The following is a 20105-nucleotide window of genomic DNA, read 5'->3' as shown; positions in this document are numbered from 1 at the left end:
GCTCCAAGGAGCGGGGAAGCACCGGTAGCCCAAAGTATAGAACGTGGGCACTACCCCGAGGAGCGGGGAAGCGCTGGCAGTCACAGCATAGAACGTGGGCACTACCCCGATTAGCGGGGAAGCACAGAGGTAGAACTCCCAAGTGGAGAAGGTGTTCCCAGAGGCGATCCCGAGGAGTGGGGAGCCAGCAGGATAGGACTTACTGGAAAGCGCAGGGCCAGGGGAGGCCAGGAGACCAAGTCTCCGTAGAGGGCGCACGCTGGCCCCCAAGGAGCGGGTACCAGGCAGGGTCCAGAGTCCAAGGTCCAATAGTTTCACCACAGGAATGGCAGTCACAGGAGCTCGTAGAGAAGTAATGGAACTCATTGCCAAGTCGGCTAGCTGAGGGAGAAGGTGGAGCATAAGTATTCTGATGTAATGACGTCATCAATCCAGGACGCCCCTGATGTTTCCGCCGAAGAGACTTTAAAAGAGGGTCCGGTGGCGCGCATGCATGCCTTGGAAGGCCCAGAGTCGGCGTGGAGAGCAGCGGTGTCTTGAGGAGTCATGGGGAACGTGGCTGCAAAGACTAGCCTGTGCCGCGATCAGGCCTGGAGAGGGAAGCAGGACGGTGCAGGATGTGAGTAAACGTGGTCGCAGCCTTCTGCGACCGACAGGCATAACAGTGAGTTAATCTGTGCACATACCGGGTCAATTGCCTGCAGATTTTCAAAACGAATTTACATAGAAACATAGAAATGATGACAGAAAAGGATCACACAGTCCATTCAGTCTGCCCAGCAAACTTATGGTAGTATCTGCTGCCCCATACTTATCAGTTTCCTGGACCGTAAAAGTCAAGGCCCTTGCTGGTTGCTGTTTGAATCCAATTCCCTGTTACCTCTTGCCGTTGAAGCAGAGAGCAATGTTGGAGTTGCATTAAAAGTATCAGGCTTATTGGTTAAGAGTAGTAACAGCCGCATCGGCAAGTTTACCCCCCATGCTTATTTGTTTCCCCAGGTCGTAAAAAACGGGGACCTTGTAGGTTGCTGTCTGAATCCAGTTCCTCTTTTCCAGTGGCGTAGCGAGGGGTGGGCGGCCGCCCCGGGCGCCGGGTCTAAGGGGGCGCCAAAACGCCTGGCTCTGCCTCAGGGCCGGCGGAACCACTAGGCGAGCTAGGCCTGTGCCTAGGGCGCCGAGACTTAGGGGGTGCCGCGGCAGACAGCCAGCTCCCGACTTGCCCTGCCTCCCCCCCAGTGCCACCCTCCCGACGCCCACCTAGTGGTCCAGCAGAGGTCCCGGGAGCGATCTGTCGCTCCCGGGGCCTCCGCTGCCACTAAGCAAAATGGTGCCGGTGACCTTTAGCCCCTACCATGTGACAGGGGCTGAAGGCCACCGGCGCCATTTTGCTTAGTGGCAGCCGAGGCCCCGGGAGCGACAGATCGCTCCCGGGCCCTCCGCTGGACCACCAGGGGGGGCGTCGGGAGGGTGGCACTGGGGGGGAGGCAGGGAGAGTTGGGGGCTGGCTGCCTGCCGCGGCACCCCTTAAGTCTCAGGGGCTGGTCTCCGGCTGCACCGATCTTCCTTTCTTCGGCCACATGATCAGCTAGACCGGCTGCGCCGATCTTCTTTCTGTGTGTGTGTGTGTGTGTGTTTGTATGTGTATGTGATGTGATGTATATGTAAGAAAGGAATGGAGCTTCTGTGTGTGAGTGTATGTGAGAAAGGAATCTGCCAGTTTAAAAAAATGAAGTGTGATAATACATATACCTCAACTTTTGTGCTGATTTTGTTGAAAAGTTGGATGAAAGATGAAATTACTAAATTTTAAGAGGAGAACTCCTGGAGAGGGTAAGTAAAGGTGGCTTTTTAAGTTCATTTTTCTTGATTGACTACCATTTTAATTATTGGGTAGTATGTGATGTGTCTGCTGTTTGAAATATTTTATTGGTGTTTGGTAAAGCTTTCAAAATTTGCATTAATCATTAATTATTGGATATTCTATTCATCAGCTGTTTTGAAATTATCTTATTTGCACGCACGCTCATAAAAATGAGTGCAAAAAATAGCACCGATTTCAATGCAAATCATTGATGGAGGGAGGGGGCGCCGAAGAAGTCTCTTGTCCCGGGCGCCAAATTGTCTAGCTACGCCACTGCTCTTTTCCCCCTGCTGTTGAAGCAGAGAGGAATGATGGAGTTGTTTCAAAAGTATGAAGGCTTATTGGCTAAGGGTAGTAACCGCTGCATCAGCAAGTTACCCCCATGCACTCTTTTCTTCATTTCTCTCCTCTAGCCTTTAGGGATCCACAGTGTTTATCCCATGCCCCTTTGAATTCTTCAACTGTTTTTGTCTTCACCACCTTCTCTGGAAGGCATTTCCAGGCATTCACTATCCTCTCCGTGAAGAAATTTTTCCTGATGTTGGTTCTGAGTCATCCTCCCTGGAGTTTCATTTAATGACCCCTAGTTCTACTGATTTTTTTCTAATGGAAAATGTTTGATGATTATGCATCATTAAACCCTTTCAGATATCTGAAGGTCTGTATCATATCTTCCCTGCACCTCTCTTCCAGGGTATACATATTCAGATCCTTCAGCCTCTCCTCCTAAATTTTCCAGTGCTGACCCCACATCATTTTGGTTGCTATTCTTTGAACCACCTCCATCCTATCTCTATCCTTTTTGAGATACAGGCACCAGTACTGAATACAGTACTCTATGTGATGCCTTACCATGGACCTGTACAAGGGCATCATCATCTCCTTTTTCTTACTGGATATTCCTCTCTTTATGCAGCCCAGCATTCTTCTAGCCTTAGCTATCACCTTGTCACATTGCTTCACCACCTTCAGATCACCAGACACTTTTACCAGACACCAGACACCTTCAGATCACCAGACACTCTCCCAGTCCGTGCCATTAGTCTTTTACTGCCCATTATATACTAGAGATGTGAATCGTGTCCTCGATCGTCTTAACGATCGATTTCGGCTGGGAGGGGGAGGGAATCGTATTGTTGCCGTTTGGGTGTGTAAACTATCGTGAAAAATCGTTAAAATCGTGAGCCGGCACACTAAACCCCCCTAAAACCCACCCGACCCTTTAAATTAAATCCCCCACCCTCCCGAACCCCCCCCCAAATGCTTTAAATTACCTGGGGATCCGGCGGTGGTCCAGAACGGCGGCGGTCCAGAATGGCCCCCTCAATAGAATTGTGTTGTCTTCAGCCGGCGCCATTTTTCAAAATGGCCGCCGCAAAATGGCGGCGGCCATAGACAAAAACGATTCGACGGAGGAGGTCGTTCCGGACCCCCGCTGGACTTTTGGCAAGTCTTGTGGGGGTCAGGAGGCCCCCCCAAGCTGGCCAAAAGTTTCCTGGGAGTCCAGCGGGGTTCTGGGAGCGATTTCTCGCCGCGAATCGTTTTCGTACGGAAAATGGCGCCGGCAGGAGATCGAGTGCAGGAGGTCATTCAGCGGCGGTCCGGAACCCCCGCTGAACGACCTCCTGCAGTCGATCTCCTGCCGGCGCCATTTTCCGTACGAAAACGATTCGCGGCGAGAAATCGCTCCCGGAACCCCGCTGGACTCCCAGGAAACTTTTGGCCAGCTTGGGGGGGCCTCCTGACCCCCACAAGACTTGCCAAAAGTCCAGCGGGGGTCCGGAATGACCTCCTCCGTCGAATCGTTTTTGTCTATGGCCGCCGCCATTTTGCGGCGGCCATTTTGAAAAATGGCGCCGGCTGAAGACAACACGATTCTATTGAGGGGGCCGTTCCGGACCGCCGCCGTTCTGGACCACCGCCGGATCCCCAGGTAATTTAAAGCATTGGGGGGGGGTTCGGGAGGGTAGGGGATTTAATTTAAAGGGTCGGGGGTGGGTTTTAGGGGGTTTTAGTGTGCCGGTTTTCCTGCCCTCCCCCTTCCCCCGATTTACGATTTTTTAACGATAAATCGGGGGAATTGGTATTGTATCGTGGCCCTAACGATTTTTTGACGATTTAAAATATATCGGACGATATTTTAAATCGTCAAAAAACGATTCACATCCCTATTATATACAGCTCTTTTTAATTACAGCACTTCAGATGAATGACTCCACACTTCTTGGCATTGAATCCCAGCTGCCAAATCTTCGACCAATCGTCAAGCTTTCTTAAATCACTTTTCATTTTCTCTACTCTTTCAGGCATGTCCACTCTGTTGCAGATCTTAATATCATCTGCAAATAGACAAACCATAACTTCTATCCCTTCCACAATATCACTCACAAAGATATTGAACAGAACCAGTCCCAAAACCGATCTCTGTGTCACTCCACTTAACATCGTTCCTTCTTCAGAGTAGGTTCCATTTACCATTACATATTATCTCCTGTCAGTCAACCAGTTTACAATCCACACCATTACCTTAGCACCCACTCCCAAGTTTCTCATTTTGTTTACAAGCCTCCTGTCCAGGACTGTATCAAACGTTTTACTAAAATCCAAGTAAATCACATCGAGTGCTCTTCCCTGATACAATTCTCTAGTCACTCAATCAAAATAATCAATCATATTTTTTGACAGGATCTTCCCCTGGTGAATCCATGCTACCTCGGTTTGAGCAACCCACTGGATTGTAGATAGTTCACTATCCTTTCCTTCAGCAGAGTCTCCATTAATTTTCCCACCACCGATGTCAGGCTAACCGGCCTCCTCTCTGCTTCCTCTTGTGAAACAGGACCACCACCAGTCTTGCACCACCACTCCCGTTTGCAGGGATCTATTGAACAGGTCATTCAGCGGACCCACCAGCACATCTCTGAGCTCCCTCAGTATCCTGGGATGAACCTCATCCGGCCCCATGGCCTTGTCCACTTTCAGTTTTCCTAGCTCTTCCCATACATTACCTTCTGTAAACGGAGTTTTGTCTACTCCACCCCCATCTACAGTCTTGTCAACCAGCAACAGTTCTTCTCCAAGGTCTTCTTTAGTGAACACAGAACTGAAATATTTACTATTTTTGCCATTTCTTTATCTCTCTCCACACTTTGATCTTTATCGCCTTTCAATTTCACTATACTACTTTGTAGCTTTCCCTTTCTCTTATATATCTGAAAAATGTTTTGTCACCTCGCTTTACTTCTTTGGCAATCCCTTCTTCCCCCTAACCTTTTACTTTCCTGATTTCTTTCTTTGTCTCCCTCAGTTTCACCAGATATTCTTTCCTGTGTTCCAATTTTTGGGTTCCTTTATACTTTTTGAACGCTGTTCTTTTTGCCTTTATTTTTTTCAGCCATCTTCTTTGAAAACCCGATCAGTTTCTTATTCCTCTTACTTTTGTTTACTTTTCTAACATAAAGATCTGTTGCCTTTGTAATTGCTCCTTTAAGTTTGGGCCACTGTTATTCCACCTCTCTCATGTTCTTTCAATCTTCTAGCTTTACCTCCAGGTACATCCCCATTTTGCAAATTCAATATTTTTGAAATTCAAAACTTGGGTCTTCGTATGACATCTTTGTAGCCTATTTGTGATATCAAATCATTCCATTTGATGATCACTGGTGCTCAGGTGGGCACCCACCCAGACATTAGAGACATTATCCCCATTAATGAGCACTAGGTCGAGTATAACTCCCTCCCTTGTGGTTTCCAATACCATTTGTTTGAAGAGAGCCCCTTGCAGGGCATCCACTATCTCTCTACTTCTGGGAGATTCCGCAGAAGGGATTCTCCAATTTACATCCTGCAGATTAAAATCTCCAACAAGCAAAACTTCTCCCTTCTTTCCCACCTTTTGGATGTCTTCAACAAGATCTCTGTCTAGTTCTTCTGTTTGAGTCAGAGGCCTGTAGACCACACCAGTAAAAATGGAAGCACCATCTTCTTTTTTTTAGGACTGTCCATAATGCTTCTTCTCTACCCCACGTCCCTTGCAATTCAGTTGCTTGGATATTGTTTTTGACATAAAGAGCTATTCTTCCCCCTTTTCTGTCCTCTCTGTTCTTCCTTATCAAGTTATAACCATGGATGGTCATATCTCAATCATGAGAATCAATGAACCAAGTCTCTGTAACAGCAACTATGTCCAAGTCCGCTTCCACCATTAAGACCTGCAGGTCTGCATTTTATTGCCTAGACTATGAGTATTTGTGGTCATAGCTTTCCAACTTGTTTCCCTAGGATTGCTGCTCTTTTTAGTCATCCTTTCTGTTTCTTTGAGCTGATTGATTTTGTTTTCTTCTCCCAATTACTGAATTGCTTGGGGAGACATTGCAATTTCATTGGCCACCTTTTCCACTCCCTCCTTCTAGTTTAAATGCCTGATAGTGTATGCTCTGAATTTCTCACTTAGTAGCCTCTTTCTGGCCAAGGACAAATGCAGACCATTCTTAGAATATAACCTTTCACTGCTCCATACATGGCCCTAGTCCTCAATGTAATCAAAACGACTTGCTTTACACCATGTTTTGAGTAATGTAGTAGCATGGGATCTATTTAATGTTTGGGTATTTGCCAGGTGATTGTAACCTGGATTGGCCATTCTCAGAAACAGGATGCTGAGCTTGATCGACCCTCCATTTGACCCAGTATGGCAACTTCCTCCTCTCAAAACTCTAACTCAAAAGCCAAAACAAAACCACACTGCTGCATTGCCTATTTTATAGTTGCAGGCAAATGTCTATGGAGATGCCTGCATGGGATGGTCTACAAACTACTCTCTCACCTTAAATCTTAGCATAGAGCTTACACTAAAGACAATTTAGTTAATGAGAGATCCATAGCCTATTTCTCGTGAACTGGATGTATCTAATCACCTTATCTATGAATGATTTTACTGCCTAAATTAAGGATTTTATTTTCTGCTCCCTTTACAGGCTGACAGTTTATTATTTGAGAGAGGAATTCTTTCTGGACTTCTGCCAGTGCCTGAACTCATATTTCTCCCCCACGGATATCAGGATCCATGACACATCACTCGGGTCTTCATTCTTGGAGAGCCTTTCCAATGTACTGGGCCACTGTAAACTGGAGACCCTTAGGTAAACAAGGACAAAAGAAAGTAGAAAGGGCAAAGTTGAGGTGCAAGTATGTCTAGCATTGAAGAAGATAGGGTTGGGAGTCACCAAGAATGTTCAGGAATCAAGAGTTAAGGGGCTTTGTATCTCATTGTTAGCTCAAGAACCAGGAGTAAAGCTGCCAGAATTTAGTATTTATGAGCTAGCTCAATGACAGGCAGTAAAGGGGCTGAAATTGGATGTGTCTGAAATTGTTTAGTGATCAGCAGTAGAGGGGGTTGGAACTGTTACAAACGATTTGAGCATGAGCCTCTCTTGCCGTGATGCAATTGACGCATGCTCGAGGGCAGGGTTCTAAGGTCTGCACCAACGGCAGACGAACAAGTCTTAGCACGGGCCAGGCTATGACAAAGTCCAAAAATCTGAGACTTCGGTAAAATCCAAAGCCGAACAAGGCTGAGACTGAAGCTGAAGACTGACGTGGAGCAAGTCTGAGGCTGAAGCTAAAGACTTGGAAGAAGACAAGGCTGAAAACTGGATCAAAGCAAGACTGAAGACTGGAGCAAGCAAGGCTTAAGACTGGAACCAGGCAGAAGTCTAAGAACCAAATGACCTTCTTGCTGTGGTAATAAAGAAATGTCAGGAGAGCCCTTTTATAGGGCAACAAATTGTGATGTCATCCGAGGGCACCATGAGTTTTCCAGACAGGCCCTTTAAGACTGCTGACTTTGGATGCACGCACCTAGGGGAAGGTCCAGGGGCGGTGAGCATAGTGGCATCCTGCCACGTGTGCTGCTCGGTCTGCAGTCACCTGCCAGGCCCACCGCCAGCAGTAAAACATAACAGGAACTGATCGACTCTGAGATAGCATAGGGACCAGCAATAATAGATAGGGGTGTGCATTCGTTTGCAACGTATTGGAAATCTGCAACTTATATGCCATATTCGTTGTATTCGTGGGGGTCACAAAACATATGGCGAACCCCCACGAATACAACGTATCACTAACAAATAAACCCCCACCCTCCTGACCCCCCAAGACTTGCCAAAAGTCCCTGGTGGTCCAGCGGGGGTCCTGGAGCGATCTCCTGAACTCGGGCTGTCGGCTGCCGGTATTCAAAATGGCGCCGATAGCCTTTGCCCTTACTATGTCACAGGAGCTATCGGCGCCATTTTGAATACCGGCAGCTGACAGCCCGAATGCAGGAGATCGCTCGAGGACCCCCGCTGGACCACCAGGGACTTTTGGCAAGTCTTGGGGGAGTCAGGAGGGTGGGGGGTTGTAGTAAATTAAATTTAAAGGGTTGGGATGGGGGTTTTTTTGGGAAACGAATACATATGTAACTAATGAACTGATCGGGGTCCCCCAAGAATGGATTTGGGTCCCGACGAATACGAATACCAAAAGGGACGAATCCGTCCCTGCTGCACATCCCTAATAATAGAGCCAGAATTAGGTGTCTCTGAAATAGCTCACTAACCAGCAGTAAAGATGCTAGAGTTGACTATATTTTGAGATAGTTCAGAGACTAGCAGTAAAGGGACCAGGTTAGGTGTCAGAGTGAAGCTCAGGGGCTAGCAGTAATGGGACTGGGGTTAGGGATTTCTAGGAAAGTTCAGAAACCATCTATTTTCTTATATGTTTGAAGTTTTCTGGATGTCAAAACCTTCTAATTGTGCCTAAGTGAAGGCATACCTAAATCACATACTTCTTGTCCCCAGACTCTCTGGGAATGGCCTTACCAATGATTGCATTCCCTCACTGATCTCACTCCTCCATGCCAACCCCTCCCTGAAGGAACTTTATTTAGGAAGGAATGGTCTTGGAGATGCTGGCGTTATGCAGCTGCTGCAGAATCTACCGCAGCTGTGCTACGAGCTCCAGGAACTCAGGTGTGTCTCTCTTTCTTATTCCTTGTTTCTTTGAATGAAGATCTCTAACTATGTACTGATGGTGTTTTAATTTGCCTACAGTTCATGGTTGGCTCGAAGGACACAGATCATGTCAGCAACATTTAAAAACAGACAGGCCAACGCAATATAGTGCGCTTGGCTGAGCTCACTGCTTAACACGCACTTGGATGCACGTTTTGGACACGCGTCCAAAAACCCCTTATGCAATAATAGGATTAACGCATCCAGCGCGTAGCTAATAGTGCTCATCACATGTAAATTCATGTTGATGAGGCTAATAGCTAGTACCCATGATGCAAAAAAAATATGCTCCTGACGCACATATTTTTACTCTCAAAAGTTAATGCCTGCCCCGGAGCAGGCATTAATTCTTGAGGAGCCCCTAAAGTTAACAGAAAAGCAGAATATATGGCTTTTTTGTTCCTTTTTTTGGTTCCTGTGACTTAATATCCTGGCTATATGAAGTCAGAGGAATAGAAAAAACAAGTAAGGCCAGGTTAGGAAAACAGATGCATGTAAAATTGAGCATCCATTTTCCTAACCCACACTAACAGCCACCTCTCCTGGACGCCTGATGCCGAGGAGGTGCTAGGGGCGCACAATTTCCCCTAGCGCCTCCTTTTTACCATGGCAGCCCATTTGCATATTGCATCAGGCACCCAGGAGAGGTCAATCAGCGCATGTTAGGAGAGTGGGCACTCATGATTGAGCATCCGTTTTCCGTGTGCCGATATTGTTTTGCCCTGAGAGGCAATAAAAGCCCCATAAAATTGCAAATGCTTCATTTCTAATCCCTGGTTGTGCTACTTTGTGTGTGACCTCAGAGAAAATACTGACATACTCATACCTGGAAGCTCTTTGGGTATTGACCCATAGTCTCTAGCTTTTTGATCCAAATGCTGGGTCTGTGGGAGACTTCCTAGGTGCTCTGGCCCTTGGTCTGACCCAGTATGTCATGTTCTTATGTTCTTAATGAGCAGTGAGTGGGAATGAGGGGTGAATGACTAAGAGGGAAAGGTGAGAATGAAGCAAGGGAAAAGGGGGAGGGGGAGAGTGGAAGTGAGGGGTGAGTGACAGAGGGGAGGTAAGGTGATTGAATGAGAGATTAGTGACAAAGGGAAGGGAAGAGGGTAAGGGGGTTGAGTGACAGAGGGAAAGGGGTGAGGGAGAGAGGAAGGAGTGAATGACTGAAGGTGAGTGAGAGAAAAGAGAAAAGGGAGAAGGGAGTGAGAAAGGTAGAAGGGTGCCTGAGTGTGTGTGTGAATGAACACGTGTGTATATGAGAGAGAAAGGAGGTAGTTTGTGTTTACGCTACTCTTCCCCCTACTAACCTTCTTTAATGTCAGGGAGACTGGAAATAAAAAGTTTGCAGGTATGCAGAGGGGACGATTTTTTTTTATTGGGTGTTTGATATGTCTGCTGTTTTGAAATATTTGATTGATTTTGGGGAAATGTTTAGTTTTTTTTATCCTTATTCTTCTTAATTATTAGGTGGTGTTCTATTTGTCATCTGTTTTGAAATATTATTTGTATTAATATGGTGTCATCACTGTTATGATTGATTTATACTTCTTGATTTTGTTTTATTTCTGTATGTGCATTATAGTACTGTATATGAATCTGGCTTTTAGTGGTTTCCAGTTCTGTATTTTGTCTGCACCTTACTATTTAGACTTTATGGCCTCTTTATTCTTATTTGGTGAGGGCCTGTCTATGTTCTGCATTTGTGATTGAGGTAAGGTAGTCTACTATCTGTTGGGTTGAAGGTTTTTCTGATTGTGCTAGAGGCTGGGATCCGTGATTGAAGGGGCTCCTCGGCTGCTAAAAACGATGGGGCTTAAGCCTGCTGGATACTGAAATGCCTCCAGCAAGTGCTGGGGGGGTGATTGATGAGTAGAGGAGCTCCAAGGGGGGGGGGGGCCTCCCCTCCCACCCCAGCTCTTTTTGCACTCGATAACTTGTAACGTGGCCCCAGCTCAAAAACGTTCGCCCACTCCTGTTCTAGGGCCTATTATTATATCTGCAGTGCTGCCTTTTCGTAGGAAAGGTTGTTGCTGTGTGAGTTCAGAGTATCAGTCCTGTTACAGTATGGCTGATTTGCTACAAAGGTTTGGCGTGTGTTTTTGGCAGGTTTTGTGGTACATCACAATAGGGTGACTATTCAAAGTCTAGCTATTTATCTAAGTGAGCCAGATAGACATATCCGGCTACCTTAGATGGGATATTCAGCAGCACGGCTATGCTATCTAGTGCCCAATGAGTATAACTGGATATTCAGTGGCCACTAAAAAGCCGGATTAAGTACTACTTATCTGGCTATCTATCCTTTCAATATCTACCTGGCAGTGGAGGGAGTCTACTTTCCTGTTAATGAGATCTAGAACCTAATTAGATAAATATAATAAAAAATATATAATTCAATAAAAGTGAAAAAGGCATGTTTACTGAAGCCAGCACTTCCATTATTAAAGGCTATGTCATGAACCGCTATGCTGATGGGAGGAGCAATCAGATAGGGGTGTCAATCTGATGTATTCCGTAGGTGGACTTAGCAATCTGTTGTTATAGACTGGAGAGAGTAGTAAGTGGATCCTTGGGCCGGTGGCAGATGACCACGCCCCCAGGGGAAGATCCCAAGAGGGACCACCAGCTAGGCTTAGCATATGGAGACAGACACACACTAGTTCTTTTATTAAACAGGTCTTGAAAACACCAGAGGTGGCAGTAGTGAGCTGAAGTGCCCGGTAGGGCTGAAGTCCCTCAGATACTGTAACAGCGATCCCTGGATGGCTGAGCTGTTGAGAAACTGTAGACAGTGAGTAGGCAGGGTATGCAGAGTTCATGAACAGAACTAGATGACAACACTCACAATTGGTTTCAGGGAGCTCAGGAGCTGGAAAGGATAGGCCCTCGAGGAGCGAGTACCTGGTTCCAGGGAAAGCTCTGAGAGAGCAATGGTAACTCACAATGATGTAGATAATGATAACTTCCAGGCAGAAGAGAATCAGCAGAGAGTCAGGAACGAGGGCCCTCGAGGAGCGAGTACCGGTTCCCATCTGTAACCTGAAAGGCAAAGAGAGAGAGCGAGGCCCTTGAGGAACGAGTACCGTCTGGTAAGTCCCGAGGAGGCAGAGTAGCCTAGGCAGGGAACCCAATCTGAACCTTAGCCCTTGCTAACTCAACTAGTAGCGATATCAGAGACCTTTAAATATCAGAAGCGGATGACGTCATCTCAGGGGGGACGCCCCTGAGATTCGCGCCCTTGCTGGTACTTCACTTGGAGCTGCGCGCGCGAACCCTAGGCTTCAGGCAACATGGCGGATCTGCAGCGTCTAGCCGGCCTGGGGACGCCGGAGAGAGATGGCAGGGAGACGCTGCGGCAGCCAGCCGTCCTTCAGACCTGGAGGGAGTCGCCACAGAGGTAAAGAGGGCGGATTGAAGATGTCGGGGCAGCGACGGTCGCAACAGGCTATCAGAAAGCATTTTGACTTACAGTTTTAATCATCACTTGTCAAAAAATACTTCTTTAACTTACTTTTGAAATGGCTAATTTTTAAAATATTCAATATTTTTCTACTAATGGTCTTTAAAATCAAGAGGTCAATATTCAAAGGAAATCTAGCCAACTAAGAAATTAGCTGACTAGATCAAAGTCTTTGAATACTAGCCAACCTAACTGGCTAAATGAGGCCAGCTCAAATTCACTAGAAGGCTAAATTTAGCTGGATGAATGTTGGATGTACCTGAGAGTGGGATGAGGGAGGGGCTAAAAAGTTAGACTGTTAGTTCTGACTTTCAACACTAGCTGCCCAACTTGACTGGATAAATTTAGGTGCTGTAATACCAACCTAAATTTCTCTGGCCATTCTCTCCCTAACTCTTAATTTAAAAAAAAAGAAATCCAATGTAGTCCACTTCCAAATTAGACATGATCACGTTTCGTGGGTCTCCACTGCACTGGGGCAGACCTGTGATGAATTCTCCACATTGCTGCCATCCACAGTGTTTGAATCCAGACACATGTTTCCAGTTGATTGTGAGGCAGTGGACTACACTGGATTTCTTTCAAGAAAGGAGCATTGGATAAGGGAAGTTCTGACTTGCTTTACTGCATATGAAAAAAAATGAGGCTACATAACTGGGCCGATGATTATAATTTGCTAGCTTGAGTCATCTGTCAAAATAAGGCCTTTGCTATGTTGGCTGGCTGCTAGCTTGTATGACGGCCTATTCTCATATTTTTGGTATTTAAACAGTTTTTGAACAATGTTGCTCATTGTGAAGCAATTGAAAACATTGGTTAGATGCTTGTGGGTTTGTGTAATAGTTTATTGCATTCACGTTTGACTCTTTATTTAATTTGGGGAAAAGTCCGTAAACCATTATTAAGCTGAAATTGAAGAAATCCACTGCTTATTCCTGGGATAAGCAGTATGGAATCTATTTATCTTTTGGGATCCTGCCAAGTACCTGTGAGATGGATTGCTCATTGTTGGAAACAGGATACAGGACTTGATGGACCTTTGGTCTGATCCAGTAGAAGGTCCCTTTGGTATCTGACAGTGCAAGGTATATAGGCTACACAGCTGTTAAGAGGGTAGCTATAAGCTACCATACAGGCCGATACAGTAAGGAGTGGTAGGAAGAGCTGCGTTAGTGCCGGGCGCACCCGCAGTTGCCGCACGCACAGTCCGGCTCACCTACCGCTCGATACTGTATTTAAATTGCTTGCAAATGCAAGCCGCGTCCAAGAAGCGTCCGTGAAGCGTTAGGCCCGCGCAACCCATTTTACTGTATAGAGTGCTATACAGTATCCTGGGTGCACTGGCCTAATGCTTCACGGACATGCTGGTATCTGTCATTTCAAATGACATTTGAAATGACAGGTACCAGGAAGTGGACAGTTCTCCTACGCTCGAGATTGCCAGTCCTCTCTCCCCTCCTCCCGAAGCAAGGCGCGAAAAGCAGCCTTGCTTCGGGAGGAGGGGAGAGAGGACTGGCAGTGTAAATCGAAAAAGCCAAAAAAAAAAAAAGTAGCAACGAAGTGGACGGTTCTCCTACGCTCGGGATTGCCAGCCCTCTCTCCCCTCCTCCCGAAGCAAGGCGCGTAAAGCAGCCTTGCTCCGGGAGGAGGGGAGAGGACTGGCAGTTTAAAGCAACGACTTACTTTTTTCGCAGCCCTCCTCCGGAGATGGACATCGGCGGAGACGGATTGCGGCTCCCCTGCCTCCCGGCGAAGATGGATGCCTGCACGGGCGAAAGCGGCCCCTGTGCGTGCAATTGGGCCGCTCAAGGCATGACGTCACATGTCGTGAATCCAAACGTCATGACGTCACGCCCTGAGTGGCCCAATTACACACACAGGGGCCACTTTTGCCCGTGCAGGCATCCATCTTCGCCTCCGGGAGGCAGGGGAGCCGCGATCCGTCTCCGCCGATGTCCGTCTCCGGAGGAGGGCTGCGAAAAAAGTAAGTCGTTGCTTTACACTGCCAGTCCTCTCTCCCCTCCTCCCGAAGCAAGGCTGCTTTATGCGCCTTGCTTCGGGAGGAGGGGAGAGAGGACTGGCAATCCCGAGCATAGGAGAACCATCCACTTTGTTACTACTTTTTTTTGGGGGGCTTTTTCGATTTTTTCGATTTTGTTCCGCTTTCGTTGCTTCGGGAGGAGGGGGGAGAGGACTGGGGCTGCCCCAGAGACCTGCACCCATTGACGCGGCCAGGGCAGGTGAGCGGGGGCTGGGGGAAAGTTTGCTGCCTACCCTTACCCCTGCGTTAGAGGCAGGGGTAAGGGTAGGCGGTAAGTTAGCAGGTTAAATGCGCGGCAAAACGGCAGGGTAAAAAAGCGATAGTCGAGGCGCGCATTACTGTATGGGAGGGAATAGCTAATTCGATCGTTTACATCTAATATACATGCCGCGGGTGGAAGGGGTTACCCGGTGATTTAAAGAGGCGGTAAGAATCGGTTAAAGGGGATTGTGTATCGCAGGAAGGGTTAACGCGGCCAGAAAGTGAGTAGAAAGCAGGTTAGGAGCAGGGTAACCGCGGCCGCACTTTACTGTATTGACCTGATAGAAAGAGAAGAGGTTTACATAGGTATCTCACTCAACAATTCATTGGTGAGCTCTACATAAAGTAACCTCATGGTTTAAGGTAATCCAGGGGTGAATTTTCTTAGAAGGACACTATATTGTTCAGTTAGTATAGCTGTGTTTAAAAAAGGATTGGATAAGTTCTTGGAGAAGTCCATTACCTGCTATTAATTAAGTTGACTTAGAAAATAGCCACTGCTATTACTAGCAATGGTAACATGGGATAGACTTAGTTTTTGGGTACTTGGCCAGGTTCTTATGGCCTGGATTGGCCACTGTTGGAAACAGGATGCTGGGCTTGATGGACCCTTGGTCTGACCCAATATGGCATGTTCTTATGTTCTCATATTTCAGGGTGTCTTAACTATTAATTTCACCAAAATTGTGGCAGCTTTCATGCAATTTCTTTTGCAGGTGCAGCTCCTGTGCTGGATACGAGGGCATTGAGAAGTCATAACTCAGTGATGTCATTCTGGGATAGAGCGAGATGCCATTCAGAGATTTTGTTGATTATTAATGTTTAATGTATTTTCTTTCTCTAACATCTTGTGATTATGTGTTGTAAGGAAAAAAGAATTGTCCACTTATTTATCCATTTTTTTTCACTTGGAAGGAATGTGTGTAACGCCCACCTTGCTTCACTAAAGAGTAAAACTAGGAATCTTCTAGAGATGGAGGGTTTAGTGGGAGTGGTAGCCACTGTGTGTGACAGTAGGGTCCATCCTCTAAAGCAGGGGTGGGCAATTCCGGTCCTCGAGGGCTGCAAACCAGTCGGGTTTTCAGGATATCCTTAATGAATATGCATGAGAGATCCCTGCATACACACTGCCTCAGTTGTATGCAAATCTATTTCATGCATATTCATTAGGGGTATCCTGAAAACCCGACTGGTTTGCAGCCCTCGAGGACCGGACTTGCCCACCCCTGCTCTGAAGCGTAGGTCAGTGGCTATGAGTCACCAGGGGGCGTCCTAAGATGCAGCCAGGGAGACCAGCCACATGGCTGTGTGAAGCCCTGGGGCTCTGTGGTCTGGCAAAACCAGAGGGTTCTAAACCCAGACATCTGGGATTGGATTGTTTCCTGACTGCCTATGGTCAGAAGGTAACTCTTGGAGCAAGAGTTGGATTTTCTAGTTTTCCATTTGAGGACTGAAGGAAGTAGTGCCCAAGGGGAAACATTTTACACCGATCCATACAACTTGGTAGAGAAGTCTTAGCATTTTTTGATTGTTGGAACTATTTTATTAAAGTGTGTTTTATTAAAGTGTGTTTTCTGGAACTGGTTTTTTTTTCTTGAAATTTTGGTTTGGATGTACTATTTTTAAACTTTCAGTAAATCATTTTTGTTTGGAACAGAAGCAGTTGATGTGGACTATTTATTTTTGCTAAGTGTGATCCTCAGGCTTATGAATAATCCTGTCCCCCCCATAGCTTTGACCCATTTTCCAGATGCTGTAACAAGCTGTAAGTGCTCGGCAGTGAAGATGTGGTTAGTGCAGTTAATGTAGCTGGATTTTAAAAAGGTTTGGATAAGTTCTTGGAGGAGAAGTCCATTAACTGCTATTAATCAAGCTGACTTAGGGAATAGCCACAGCTATTAATTGCATCAGTAGCATGGGATCTTCTTAGTGTTTGGGTAATTGACAGGTTCTTGTGGCCTGGTTTGGCCTCTGTTGGAAACAGGATGCTGGGCTTAATGGACCCTTGGTCTGACCCAGCATGGCAATTTCTTATGTTCTTAAGTGGTTAAAGGTATATGGGAAGAGAGTGGGTGGAACTGGAGGTCTTCCTCAGCATTATATTCAATGGGGTCTATGCTCAAAGAGTTTAGAACCTTAAATTAGCTGAATCCCTAAATATAGGATCCTCATTTAATTAAGTCCTAGATTTAGGACCTAAAAAGTGGGTGGCGGCAGAATTAGGCAAGGAAACAAAGTTAGGAGCTTAGCACTCATTTTCAGCACTAGGCACCTAATTTAATGGACCTTAATCTAGGTAAATGAATAGCAGGCCTAAATTTTAGGACCCTAAATTTAGATGAATTTTCAGCTGAAAACCTACGGTTTTAAATTTAGTTGAAAATAAGCACCTATTATAGGAACCTACTTTAGGATCCTAAATATAGGAGCTCATCTTTTTTTGAATATCAGCCCCATAATCTCACTTTATTCCATCTGATTTCTTCTTGGCTGCCAGCATCATGAGTAATGGGCTGACTAAGGACTGTGCGTCCCAATTGTGCACCGCTGCTGCTAAATGCAATGCTTTGACCATGCTGGACCTGGATGGCAACAGACTAGGAGATGAAGGTGTGAAAAATCTCTGTCCCTTACTCAAAGAGACTGACTGCAAGCTGAAGATCCTGGTGTAAGAATGAAATTTTTTTCTACTAGTAGTACTACTTCTTAGCATTTCTGTAGCGCTGCTAGACATACAGGGCCGGATTTTATAAATTAGCGTGAGCACGTATTTTTGTTCGCGCACCAGGCGCGAACAAGAGTACACGGGATTTTAATAGATACGCGCTTAGTCGCGCGTATCCATTAAAATCCGGGGTCGGCACGCGCAAGGCTGCCCGAAATTGGCAGCCTGTGCGCGCCGAGCCGCACAGCCTGCCTCCGTTCCCTCCGAGGCCGCTCCGAAATCGGAGCGGCCTCGGAGGGAACTTTCCTTCCAGGGTGGAAGGAAAGTTCCCTTCCCTTCCCCTACCTTCCCCTACCTAACCCATCCCCCCCGGCCCTATCTAAACCCCCCCCCACCTTTGTTGGCAAAGTTACGCCTGCTTCCAGCAGGCGTAACTTTGCACGCGCTGGCCGGCTTCCCCGCACCATGTTCCAGTCCTGGGGGCTGGTCCGGAGGCCGTGGCCACGCCCCCGGAACGCCCCCGGGCCGAAACCACGCCCACGGTGCCACCCCCGAAACGGTGCGTCACGCGCGACACACCCCCAAAACGCCACGTCACTGCCGGCACACCCCCGACACGCCCCTCCATGCAAGTCCCGGGATGTACGCGCGTCCCGGGGCTTGCGCGCGCGCCGCCGAGCCTATGCAAAATAGGCTCGGAGCTCGCAGTGGGGGTTTAGGGTAGGTTTTCGGGGGGTACGCGCGTATCCTACGCGCGTACCCCTTTGAAAATCTACCCGACACTGTGCAGTAGATATATGCAGTACTGACTGGATCACACACAAGAAGAAAGGAGATCTCTTGAGCTTATGTATTAACATATTATAAGAGGATGGAGGAATACAATAAGTCCCTTCTCTCTTTTTGAGGTCCATAATCAGCCACTGCGTGGCTTGGCTAGTTAGCTGGATATACTTATACAGCTAACTTAGGATATATATATTCAGTGCCATGGTTGTGTCACTAAATATTTCTGGCTATTTTAAAGTTAGCTGGATAAGTCTACAGATAACTTATTCGGCTAACTCAACTCCTCCCAGCTATGACCCCGGAATGCCCCTAACTTATCCAGACACATTTTAGCTGGATAAAAAGTTATCTGGCTAGAATTTAGCGGGATACGTGCCCACATCTTCATTTAGCCAGATAATTCAGACATTATCTGGCTAAATGCTTCTGAATATGGACCTCAACATTACTGTGTTGCTGTGGGAGGGAAGAATATGATGGACTGTAAGACCCTTATGTCTCTATATTACTCTGTTAATATGGGAGAGAGGTACAGTACACTATGGACTGTAAGCTCCTTCAATCTCTGTATTACTGTGTTACAGTGGGATGGAGGGACATGACAGTTACATCAAGAGGCAGGTACACCCTAGATCATAAGTCTCATCTGTTTTCAGGTTACCACGCCACTACATCACCATAACTATGTTTTATTCTGCCTTGTTATTACTTCAGACTGTCCCAGAACAATCTCACAGATGCCTGCCTGGAACCTCTTGCCTCTGCCCTTAGGCAAAATTTGACTCTAGAACTCCTAAATCTGAACTCCAACCATCTTACAAACCAATCTTTGTCCACACTTCAGTCAATGTGGACAAACTCTCTCTGCATATAGTGAGTATCTCACACATAGAGTGTGCATGTGAAAGGGAAGGGAGCTTTATCAGTGACTAGGCTTTGTGCGTGACTTAGCTGGCTGGGAATGTCCTAAACTGGGGCTCCTATAGAAGAAGGAACTTTATCTGTGGGGACGTTTGTTTCAGTTTTTATTTTATTTTCCTGGGAATTTATCAGTGTTTATTATAAAAAATAAAAATGGTAGAAGATCAGTGGGGAAAAATGAGCCATTTTGTGGTCCCTATTTATCAGTGACCTGATGTTAGCCTGATCTAAAACTATTGTACAATGAGGAACTTTGGGCCAGCCCTCTGATTCAGGGCATAATGCTGCATGCTGTGGCAGACTTGCCTGCCATCGGGGCCCATCTATTCTCGGTGTGCTGTGGAGGCCCAAGAAGGAAGGCAAGGTGACCTACAGCCACCATGGTGGCACTTGCTGGCCAAGTGATGCTGAGGGTGGGCCTCAGATGAAACTCCCTTCCAGCCCTTGGAACAAGTTGTCTGGCCATGTCATCAGTAGAGAGAAAAACCCCAAGATTAAAGAGAAGTAAATTAAAAAAGAGAAGGTGGAATTTAATCAGAGGCTTAATTCTAGGTGGTAGTTTAGGAGTATTTATTTAATTCATTACATATGATGTTGCATACAGACCCTCTACTGTGCCAAAATATCCTATATCCTATTTTGTATCTATGGGAAAAATGCTTAGTAAATAGGACCCTTTAAGAGAAATAAATGCTGACTTATTTTTTAACCTATACAGCCTGGATGAAAACGATATCTCAGTTTGTGAAAAGGAAAAATTTAGTAGGTAAGTACAGAAGTTTACTCAGCTTATTTCTAACATATATTGTTATCGCATCCTGGAGAGAGAGAGAGCCTACAAGGGTTTTCTAGTAGTTAGCTATTTATATCTCTATAGGAGGCCCACTTAGTAACTCGAGGTGAGGTTTAGGTATTAGTGTAGAGGTTAGGGGTCACTTTTACATGCAGAGTGAGACTTACGAACAGAACAGTGCACTCTTGTAAAGATTTGTACAATGTTCTCTCACCCTAGCTTGATGTTACCCAGGTAGAAAGGCCATCAAGCTAGGTTG

General features: G+C 46.4%; 1 protein-coding gene across 2 annotated transcripts in view; it reads left to right on the top strand.

Annotated features, from left to right (window-relative positions):
* The window catches only part of LOC115087714 (NACHT, LRR and PYD domains-containing protein 3-like), a 70088-nt gene extending 50184 nt beyond the window's left edge, over positions 1-19904 (top strand). The window contains exons 6-10 of one of the 2 annotated variants that reach the window (XM_029595222.1): positions 6838-7002; positions 8701-8871; positions 17176-17346; positions 18847-19005; positions 19772-19904. In XM_029595222.1, the coding sequence (XP_029451082.1) occupies positions 6838-7002; positions 8701-8871; positions 17176-17346; positions 18847-19005; positions 19772-19823 (718 nt within the window). In that variant the 3' untranslated portion in view covers positions 19824-19904. Of the gene's footprint in view, positions 1-6837; positions 7003-8700; positions 8872-15394; positions 16556-17175; positions 17347-18846; positions 19006-19771 lie in introns of those variants that run through there. The other variant, XM_029595223.1, reaches the window with a different exon arrangement.
* The last annotated feature ends 201 nt before the right edge of the window (positions 19905-20105 follow it).

This window comes from Rhinatrema bivittatum, chromosome 3 (assembly GCF_901001135.1).
Source record: "Rhinatrema bivittatum chromosome 3, aRhiBiv1.1, whole genome shotgun sequence".
Taxonomy (NCBI): Eukaryota; Metazoa; Chordata; class Amphibia; order Gymnophiona; family Rhinatrematidae; genus Rhinatrema; species Rhinatrema bivittatum.
The sequence above is the reverse complement of the archived record's forward strand: the minus strand, read 5'-3'. Positions and strand labels throughout refer to the sequence as shown.